The 10,865-nt window shown below is 37.3% G+C and overlaps 1 protein-coding gene and 1 long non-coding RNA gene across 2 annotated transcripts in view; one reads left to right on the top strand and one right to left on the bottom strand.

Annotated features, from left to right (window-relative positions):
* Window positions 1–3,865: 3,865 nt before the first annotated feature.
* On the bottom strand, window positions 3,866–8,837 carry proza (protein Z, vitamin K-dependent plasma glycoprotein a). Its single transcript, XM_027006639.3, has 10 exons — window positions 8,793–8,837; window positions 8,028–8,123; window positions 7,329–7,498; window positions 7,085–7,109; window positions 6,755–6,868; window positions 6,428–6,556; window positions 5,467–5,582; window positions 5,252–5,369; window positions 4,645–4,961; window positions 3,866–4,514 (listed from the first exon to the last, which is right to left on the bottom strand). The coding sequence occupies exons 2-10, from the start codon at window positions 8,101–8,103 to the stop codon at window positions 4,299–4,301; spliced, it is 1,281 nt and encodes a 426-aa protein (XP_026862440.2). The 5' UTR covers window positions 8,104–8,123; window positions 8,793–8,837; the 3' UTR covers window positions 3,866–4,298.
* LOC113575239 (uncharacterized) overlaps window positions 8,055–10,865 on the top strand; it is a 36,261-nt gene continuing 33,450 nt past the window's right edge. The window contains exon 1 of the long non-coding RNA XR_003410390.3: window positions 8,055–8,194. This is a non-coding gene — a long non-coding RNA (uncharacterized LOC113575239). The remainder of the gene's footprint in view (window positions 8,195–10,865) is intronic.

Genomic DNA, 10,865 nt, shown 5'->3' with positions numbered 1-10,865 from the left:
TATGTTGAGCTAATCAAACAGATCACATCTTCCCACTTTTTAAACATATTTATTAATTCTCTGAGTTCTACAGAGATCTCACTTGCATTCACTTCCATTGTGTTCAGTGTTTCCTTTTGGACGCAGCTTCTTGTTAATGTCTACCTTGCATGTTTTATGGCTCCATGAAGGTGAACTGTAACAAAACCCTGGGTGACTGTCATCTTATTTTGAGACTGCTATGTTGTTTGTGTTTGTGAGTGTGTGTGTATGTGTGTGGTGGGGAGGTCGTGCTTAAGACTTTTTTAAAGGAACAGTAGGGATTACAACAAATAGGGGTGTATCACCTTACAGGCATTTGCACCATTGTCATCTCGATCTCTTCTTCATTACATCTGTTATGGCTGCAAGGCCCGTGTCTGTCTCAGCTTACTCCAGCTTCTACTGTTCCTGTCATAGATCTTGGAGACTAGATCAGCACCTTCTGAACATGGCCTCCACACACACACACACACACACCAAACTATTCTAGACCCTGAGCCTGAAATTGCCAAGGCAAATAAATAAACATTCATTAATTCATTTCCTAGATCAACATGTTTGCAACTCACTCTGTGGTTAGGCTGAATTTGTTAAAAGAGAATGGCACTAATTTCACCCATCCATTACCCTTTAATGTTATGTCTTGAATTATGTGCAAACATGTAAACAAAAGCATTCTGTCATTTCTAAAATGAGGATCTTGCTTCATAACCTAACAGGAAAGAATAACTATTCCAGGATACAGGTGGACACGGAATAGGAGAATGAGAGCTCTAAATTTAAAACAGTAACACCCAAATCTGTAAACATGACTGGAATTGAAAATTGAGCATTATTTACACTTATATGTATTTTGGGTTATGAAATCAGATGAACATTATTTACATTTATATGTTTAATGACAAAGCCAGCATAAAAGTATTTAAATGTTTTTGAGGTATATGATGTCTCTTATGTAGTGACTGCCTACACTTACACTGTTATTTGTTCTTGCTCTCTTTTGATTTGCTGAGTTGAACAGTAGTAATTATAGAAGCCAGTGTAGAGGAGACCTTCACATTTCTCTGTGCTGAAAACATCTGCTGCTAGTGGCCTTGAGCATTTCTGTTTTGAGTGACCTCAAATGCAGCATTTTAGAAAATGTTTCAATTTGTATAATGAAATAATTTGTAGTCATTTGTGCTTTGGCTTGATGTTAATGTATTATCCCTTAATGTGTGATTATTCCCACAAATTCACCATTTGATGGTTTCATTTCTGATAAGGCTGTGGTGTTTATTCAGTGTACTGTCTCTTCATATGACAATGTTCTCTTCTTTAGTCTGCTTCACATTTGCTGTTCTGTTGTGATACTATAGGCCTCCATATTTCTGAATGTTGGACTGCATGTAAAAACACAAGGAACACTGATACTGCTTCAGAACTTGTTCCTAGTCCAGTCTGACTAATGACAACAGAGTTATTCAGAAGGGATATGAGGTGATGAATAAGTATTGTATTTGTTTCTGGATGGGGGAGAAAGTGGTGTTGCTGGTGGTGGTGTTGAGGGGTGGGGTGGGGGGGGGGGGGGGTTCAACCTTTCTGTAAGTTTCTGTAGCCTTTGGCTGATACACATTACAACTACATCCAGAGAATTTAAACACAATATGCTTAACTATGTAGAGCTGTATATCCTCCTCATCCACACTAAAAAAATAGAGAGAGAGAGAGAGAGAGAGAGAGAGAGAGAGAGAGAGAGAGAGAAAGAGAAGAAGTGCCTCTATGTCCCAGAATAACTAGAGCACCAAGACAATGATCCATATGTCCACAGCCTGCACAATTACCTAACAGAGTGGAAATTCACATTGTGCACTAATTTATGGAAGACTTCACTTCACCCTCACTCAGGATGGCACAGTTACAGAAAGACTGCAGTGAATATTGCATTGAATATACTGGTGGAGTAGCCATGAAAAGGTGCTTTAAACAGTGAATACAAAAACAGCACAGAAAACCATCATAAGAGGCTATGTGCAGAATGTTAGTATATTTAGATCTGTATTATGTGAAACAAATAGGACTTGCAGCTTGTTTTATAAATTGCATGAATGAACACAATCCTAAATTACTTGGGAGCAAATCCTTTGTTATTGATTACTGCCTCAATTCTGCAACACGTATATATATCATGAGCCACTGCACCTCTTCACTGGTCTCTGTGAGGCCATTCCTAACTCCTACTTGTCAGGGGGGATTTTGGTCTTTACTCTTTTCTTGGGAAAAGCTTTCTCAATGGGGCCCAGATTGGGATTTGGCCAAAAGAGGGGCATTCTACATTTGAACCTGAAAAACTTCAAGGTTTCTATAGTATTTTGTTTTGAGTCACAATAATGTACTACACTGCTGCAAATGGGTTTTGAGGTGTTTGTTTGGATCTGAGCAGTAAAAATGCTTCTGTAAACTTTTACATTTATCTTCATTACTGAAGACAACTGAGCCAGTTCCACTTTCAGTAATACACCCGTCTCTTTTCTATCACTCTGTTACAGGTTATTTTTTGTCTCATTGTTCCATAAGACTACAGACTTTTAACATTTCATTGTCTGCAAGGTTGTTTGCTGTTACTGAGATCACTGTTGTTAGTGACTTGTTTTTGGGCTGTTGATACTTGAGGAGTCACCAACAACATGATTCAGATACAACTGCTACTATATCATTTGTTAGATATTTAAAATTCAATAATTACCTAGCCAGTACAGCTGGGCATGTAAGAAACAAAAACATGAACCAGGAATGTATGTGCTCTTGAAAAGGAAGGACTGTGTAAAAAGGTATGATTCATCAGTACAGATGTAGAAACTCAAGTTAAAATGTACTTTATTCTTTAACCTCACAGTCATTGTGCCATTTCATATCCAGTATACCAAAGTACAGAGCCAATGCAACAAAAACATTGTCACTGTCTAATTTCTTGTGCATAATGCTGAACAGGATCCTTGGTGTTCATTTGCCCATTTTAGCCTAACAAACACTCAATGCGGCTATTTAGAAACCTACTAGAACCTATTCATGGTAGCTGCATTTTGATGTAGGGCTGTACCCCATTAAGTCTTCTCATGTCTTACCCACATATATCAAGTCCCAGGAGGCTCATCGACAGGCAAGCCAGTAAACAGAAGTGGCAGGGCCAAGTTCCTGGCCCAGGCACAGGAAGGAACAGGGACTATGGAGATTCATCTCTATTGGGTGCTTCAAAAAAGGAGCAGGGAGATTTTTGGAGACCAGGAGCAGTCTCCTAGGAGGATACCATGGGAACAGAAATGCAAGGGCCAAACTGCTAGTGCTAAACATGAGACAATGTCAGAACAGGTATAGATACTGACTTTGCTTTTGTTTTTCAAATTCTTTAATTTCAGTTATGGTGGACCAACCTCAACTGTGTGGCAGTTACTAAAGGAACTAGTAAATAAGGACCTAGTCAGGCATCTTAAACTTTAAAAACGCAACTTTACGCTGTGACAATAATACTATAAATGTTTAATTGTTATTTAATAAAGGCTTCCTTAACCCTTGTTAGGGCCATCAAAGCAGAATAGCATGGTACGGAAGTTACACTTCCACTTTGCAAATGGGGACCATAGGTTAATACCTAGTCTTACAGGTATAACAAACTTTTCTAACAAATTTTATAAAAACTCTTTATAAATGTTGCAAAATTATCAATGTTAGAATTGAGTGTTATGCATACTAATATAAGCATTATTAAAACAATGCACAATGGCTTTCCATTCCTTTGCCAAACAAAGAAATAAGTAATGTTTAATATGGGTCTGACTGCATAGAAAACAAACAAATTTATTAAACATTTCTGGTTGATTGTTTTTATTGGTCAGTTCCAGTCACGTATGCAATAATAATATAACATTATTTATAAGCCAAAATTAAATTTTAGATTAGCCTGCAGTTCAACAATATATTATCACCTGAACATACAGTACTTATGAGTTATTCTAGTAAGTGTATTAAGTTTGTCTGCATACTGCTATTAAAGTTGGATATGAAGGAAAGACTGCCACCTTATGGAGAAAACTCTAAAGCACTAATATCAAAACATGAAACTTTATATTGAAGGGAAATTTATGAAGACAAGCTGATGTATTATAAAGCACTTAATTATTTGATTAAACAGGGAAAAAGGAAAAAAATATATTGTTGATCTCTGGGAAAAAAAAAAACAGACACCACAAATTCAGACATTTTTGGTTATGACAAATTAGCAAGCCATATGAGTTTACCATTTAATTTCTTATGGAATCCATCAGTGGCTTCAGCCAGGGAAGGAATCGAGACACCTTCTGAAGGACGTAGCCATTCTTGCAGTCTCTGCCTTCATAGTGGCTCACGATGCCCGTGAGGAAGAACACCTCTCGGTACAAGGTGAGAACAGGACTTCCAGAGCTAAAGATGCAGTCTGCTTTAGGCTGTGGCATGGTGCATGCCATCTTGTTGGTAACCTTGACGTCAGAATGGTGTTTTTTAATCTTTCATGTAGGTACATATTAATTGATAGACACACAATAAATGCTATACTGTTACTTTACATTCCTAATATATTACTACTTATTGATTACTAGATCTACTGACCTGGCCAGAGTGGCGGTCCATGCAAGTGGGCAGTGTGCTGTAGGAGAGGTGATTTAGCATAAGGTTTCCTTGGAACTCAGCAGCATCTTTCCAGCCGGTAACCACAGCCATGTACTCGCCTGACATCAGCACACTGTCTGCAAAATCTCTTTCAGGCAGACAGGCTGGCAACACAGTCTTCTTGAACATAATCCTGTCTCTCAGCTCCACCAAAGCAACATCATTGTCTGGTTTACCTTCCACATAAAGTGGATGCACATGGACCTGCTTCACATAGAGGTTCTGCTCTTGAGCTTCAAATGATGGTAACCTCTTGCCTGCGGGTGAAAAAAAAACACATCCAAAATGAAAACAAAAGTTTGTCAAAAACATTTAAATTTGGATTAGAGGTTAACTAAACAAAAAGGAATTTGTTTTACCTAAGTTTTACCTTAGGTACTGAGAAAAAAAAGGCAATGTGAAATTAAAGTATTACAAAATAAGAAAACTGAAAGTTAAGAGTAGTTTCACTAGCAGGGGCATTGGAAAAATTTCACTTTCTTCTCCCATTGGTATTTTCAGTCAATTTCCAATTCAAAACACAGGCAGTAAACATTTAAACACTTACCCACCGCCACCTGAAAGTCACTATACTTGTTGACACACTGTGCAGTGGTCAGAATCAGGTTGTGTTTGAGGATGACACCACTGCAAAACGCCATTGAGCTAGTACAACGTAGCAAGGCCTTAAAAGTGATGGTCAAATAATTACACAGGTGCCTACAGAGGTTGCATAGTACTGTATTTCAGTATGAACATGAACAGGCATGTGGAGCTCTGTACCTGCCAGGGGCACTCTTCTGCATTGCAGTTTAGTCCTTGGTAGTCCGACTGTATGTTGCTGGACTGCCTCTTGTCCCACTGGCTCAGACTGCTCACTTTCCCACAGGGGTGTTGCACTGAGAACATTTTAAATACTTGAACACGACTTGCCCTTAATGCTCTTGAGAAGCAGTGAAGTAGTCCACATGGCAAAAAAGATACTGGCTTTCAATTAAAGAATTATTGCTATTACATGTAAATAATATCCTTCAAATCTATTACACAGTTGCACTCCTAAATGTGTCCTAAGTTAGAATTTCTTCAGATCAAGAATCAGGTTATGAATCCTTTTAAATATTTTATCTAAAATCACTTCATCGTTTTCCCTTTTGTAGTTTGTGATATTCAGCTATAGGGGGCGGACCCAAGAATAGAAACACCTTCAAATGTAGTGAGTAATCAATAAAGTGCAGGGACACCCAGAAGATTGTTTTGTCATCTTGGAAGGCTGGTATAAATGTTCTGAATCTTATTTAGAGGGATAATAGTTCATTTTCCAATCATAGGCATGCCTGGATAAGTGTGAAAGATGACTTATCAGACTCTATTAACTTGTCAATTTGTCAGGCTGTCATGTCGTACTATGTGTCTTTGCCTTCAGCAGCAGTACTTTTGAAATGGCAGCCTTGCAATAAATTCCAGCTTTGGAAAATTAAGAAAAAAAATTTGTTTTATAGAAGTGTTTACTCAATATAGCAGCAGTTTCTAAGACTGCAGTTTTTTTTCAATGTCATTTAACAGCTAAAACCAAACTAAATGGACATTTTTGTATAACTCAGCTATTATAAAGGTAAAAACCTTTTTTCATGTGGTGTTTCCATTATTTTGTCCAGCAAAACATCGTCTTAAATGAAAATCATTACAAGATGCACAATATGTAGAAAAAACACAATATTTCCCAATAAGCAAAATTGGTTCTTACCAGCAGGAACACACTTCTCCTTCTCCTGTAGCTTCCACCCGTGGGCACATGAACACTCATAGTGGTGGTAGCCAGGCTTACAGAACTGGCTGCAGCCTTTGTTCTTGTCTATGACACATACTGTCTGATCTGAGTAAGGGACACATCATGATAAATCAAGTCAAACACAAATAATCTTGGCAAAAGATGCTCAAAGGAGGAATATTGGGGGGGGGGGGGGATCCCTCTCAAAAGTACAAAAGAAATGGTCTTTTTCAGGCCTGAGTTGAGTTTTTTTATGAAGCATCATTTGTTATCACCTACATCCATTGCTCTTTTGCCTCATACCTGTCTCACAGTGGGTTCCTGAAAATCCTGACTTGCAAATACAGTCATAACCTCCAACACTGTCTGAGCACATGGCTCCATTTCTACATGGCTGGTCAGCACACTGATCTCCATCTGCACAATGGTTGGTGAAATGGGAAAAAAGCCTTTTGAGCTGGACTAAGAAGACTGCTAAAACAATTCCGATTAAACATGTGGTTGGTTGTATAAGTTAGATGAATCAGAGAATTAGTATTCTTGTATTGTATTTTTGCATTATTATTTTTCAACTTATCTGTCATGATAAAATAAATTCTATGACCTATGCTATGTACAACACTTTCTACTCACCAATGTACACAGACCAGAAGATATCCTTTAGAAAAGGGAAAGCAAAATGTAAATTTAAATGTATGCTACATTTAAATACAACATACCTACATAGTATCATACATACATAATACCATAACCTACACAGTACCATACATGCAATTTATAATCACTACATGAAACTATTTTTTAAAACAGGGTGCATCAAACATTCTGATTTTTATTGAATACAGAAGGTGAACTCAATGTGGCATCAGAGACTCACAGTGCGATAAGTGTCCTGAAACACTTCTCGTGCTTCCTCATAATTGCAGACCTCCTCCAGACACTCCCTTTCCAGGCTCGGAGAGAGGTCAGCCTCTTCGTTTCCTGCATTGGCTCTCTTTGGACGGCTTATGACCTGATTTGCCTCATTTGGATGTAGGAACACTGGGCCTGAGGGTCATTGCAGGGGTTGGGGGGTTGGGAGTTGGGGGTGTAGTTTCTCATAATGCAACCACATCTTCATGTGAACTGTCTCACTGGCTGCTGCACCAGCACCACCTGTCTTTGTCTGCTCTGCTTTCACACAAAATAACCTTTTCAGAAAGGTTACTGCAATGTATTCTGCTGGTGGGAGGAAAAATGCTTTAGGAACTATCCAAAATAAACTCCAGTTTTACAAATCATTAACTAGCATAAATGAGCAAGCAAAAAAGTGGACCGTATAAGATACATTTACCCTATTGCTAAATTGCTATTCTACTGAACTGTGGGATTTTAAATTTACATGAAACTTTAAAACAGCTCAAAAAGAAAACTTATGAAAAAGAGAACAGCATAGTTCACAGTGTTTAAAGCTGGCACATTCATTGTCTGAAGCTGTGTAATATCTTAGGCCCTCAAGATTATGTTCAGGTGAACAGAAACACCCTGCTATGTAAAATACATGTACTTTAACAGACTGAAGTAGAACAAGCTCTACCTCTTCTGGTCCCCAGGTCAGCAGTCACACAGCCCAACAGAAGGGCGAGCGAAAGCACTGCACGCAGCCAGACCATTGCAGGGAAGGCCTTTGAGTCTAAGGGTATTATGAACATGGATACTCTTATCACTGAGGTCCGAAGTTCATCCCTAGAAGCCGTTTATCAAGTAAGTACCCTTTGATATTGACAATATTGATCTTTTCCTAACCTGTTTTTGTGTCTGTTTTTAAAAATCTGATATCGAATAGGAGAATGTTGACAACTGATTCACATTCTCTTAATTTGACCGTCACACAGAACAAAAGATCTGCGCATTTATGCTACCATAGATGGATGTTTATATAGGCATCACAAGTGCGTTTGTTATACACTGCCCCCGTGTGGAAGGCTGCCTGCACAATAAGGGCGTAAATAAACAAAAATCATGTAAAAAAATAAGCATGATATTAAAAAAAAACCCCACAATAATATATATAGCACTATAATAATATATTGTACAAATATATATTATATTTATATATGTATACATTGGTTGGTTTTAGGCTAAAGCCCTAATTCAGTCTATAATAGCTACTATATTATATATAATATATAATTGGCTACTATATATGCTACTATGATGTCGTGTTTCTTAAAAATTCTCATCTGTATGCCATTGAACTACCAGAAAGGTCATGATGCCGTTTGCATCCGTCACAATGTTAATATTGTGTAAAAAACGGCTTAACCTAGTCTGAAAAATATTAAGTGACAGATCGGCTTACCGTTGCAGGGCGCAGGTGCGTTATGACAGTTTCCTTAGAGCAATTTTTGAAATTTTAATTGTACAAAAACAGTTTACTTGGTTCTGGTTTCCAATACAACGGATCACCCGTAGAAAGGTCTTCTATTTATCACCCATTCCAGGCCGTGGCTATCGTTTTCCCCTCTAAACATCGCGTTGTCCTGCTGTTTAAAGTAATACTTCTTTGTAACCGCACAGGGGAGCACACGAGCCTATGCAGGGCTTCACGCTAACGTAAGATAATGTTGGATAAAATCCATAAGCCTCATTTGAGAAACTTCTCTGTTGGTGTCTGTTAATTTCGGTTGGCTGAAACATAAAGGCAGTTACTTTTGAAGCGTTTTATCTTATTGCATGTCCCTTGTCATTTTGCAACATCAACAAAAAGCATGCGTTGATATAGTTTTATAACTCTCATCAAGGTTTTCTATGTTATAACATTGTGTTACCTATACTATACCTAAACTATACCACTTACCTAGACTATACAGTCAGCTGAATCTTTTTCTTGAAAAGGAAAGTTTTCATAGTTCAAACACCACATGTATCTATTATTAATAATACTAAAACAATAATATCATAACGATAAATACCATAACAATGCTAAAACACTGATGATTATTTACCCTACATGACATCTCAATCATATATCAGATTCTTTTGTTGGAATGCATGTTATGGAGTTTCAGTGAGCTAATGTTTTATGCATAGGCCTAGGCTATCTCTTCTCAAATTATTAATGTGAGCAGAATTAGAAAAAAAAAACCTTTAATTTGGATCTTCAGCATCCAAAAGCTACTTGGAATAAGTTATTGAAGTACAAGAACTAAAGTATACTATAACTGTGAATCATTGTGAAAAGGTAAGTAAAAGTAATAGTAAACATAACAAAACAAAAAGAAATGAACAAAAACAGCACACTTGTAGTATATGCTACACTATATATTATTTTATCTTCCAAGTCATTTAAAACTAAAAATACAAATACATTATATACTGTTTTGCTCTCTGTCAACTAGTTACACCTAATGCTAATAATCCATTGTAGTTTGAAACGGAGGGACTCACATTGACAGTAGGATATTGAGAGTAATCACCCAACAATGATTTTGATATGTTTAATCTTTGAATAAACGAGAACACCAATGCAAATATCTAACTTGTATGGTTATGAGTCTTTGCATCCTCCATGTCCTTGGGGATTTCCTGTCTGTCTGGCATGCGATATGAGAGAGAAATAAGTGCATGCTGGGTAAGAGGCTGCTTCAGAGCAAATCAGTGCCCAGTGTCTGACAAAGTTGCAGGTAGTGCTGTTTCATCCAATAACATGGCTTTAAACAGCATTCTATCACCATCTGATCTGACAGTCTGTGCCAGCTTGACGTGCACAGGCATTCTCTGTTGGATAGATGGCTGTGGATCTGTAGCTGTTCAGAGTTTCATTCATATGTGTAAATGGTAGGGAGATGTGCAAGGTTTCCATTTGAATTCTAGGAAAAGTGACAAAACAGTGGTGTAGTTAAGTTGACTCATTTTATGAGAGCTCGGACTCCTCAAATGTTACAGATTTTGAACCTTCACATGTTTTTAAATAATGTTATTTCAGTATGAAGATTTCCAGCTTCTGTATATGGTTTGGATAAACCTTTTAGCAGAATCAGTCTATATTGCAATGTATGATCTTTCTTTTGTATATGACATTATATTTGGTTTTGTAAGACTCAAGGCATACTTATTTCTTGCCATATGCACACTAATGTTTGAAGCAATTAACATAATAATGGACACAGATTTCCCGTATTTAGTTTGAATGTGGTGTTTCCATTTAATAATCACATCTTACAGAGTAAAATGTATTAGGCCAGGGTGTTATATTAGTACCATAACTAAACTCAGCAAGGAGGTAAATCTCTATGAGCAGAGCTGGCATGAGCTTATGCTAAATAATGAATCCAGTAGTCAATACTGATTCATTAATTTAAATTAATTTAATTAGTTAAATATGCGTTCCTCATGCAAACATTTCAATAGTTTAGATAAGGTAGTATCATTA

Source organism: Electrophorus electricus, chromosome 3, assembly GCF_041902795.1.
Source record: "Electrophorus electricus isolate QZ-2024a chromosome 3, ASM4190279v1, whole genome shotgun sequence".
Taxonomy (NCBI): Eukaryota; Metazoa; Chordata; class Actinopteri; order Gymnotiformes; family Gymnotidae; genus Electrophorus; species Electrophorus electricus.
The sequence above is the reverse complement of the archived record's forward strand: the minus strand, read 5'-3'. Positions and strand labels throughout refer to the sequence as shown.

Excerpts from the sequence above, each read along its gene's own strand:
- proza (XM_027006639.3), bottom strand. The coding sequence starts at position 8,103 with ATGGTCTGGCTGCGTGCAGTGCTTTCGCTCGCCCTTCTGTTGGGCTGT. Across the intron at positions 7,110-7,328 it reads TTCAGGACACTTATCGCACT|GATATCTTCTGGTCTGTGTA; the intron begins GTGAGTCTCTGA and ends CCTTTTCTAAAG. Across the intron at positions 5,583-6,427 it reads GGAGAAGTGTGTTCCTGCTG|TGCAACACCCCTGTGGGAAA; the intron begins GTAAGAACCAAT and ends AAATGTTCTCAG.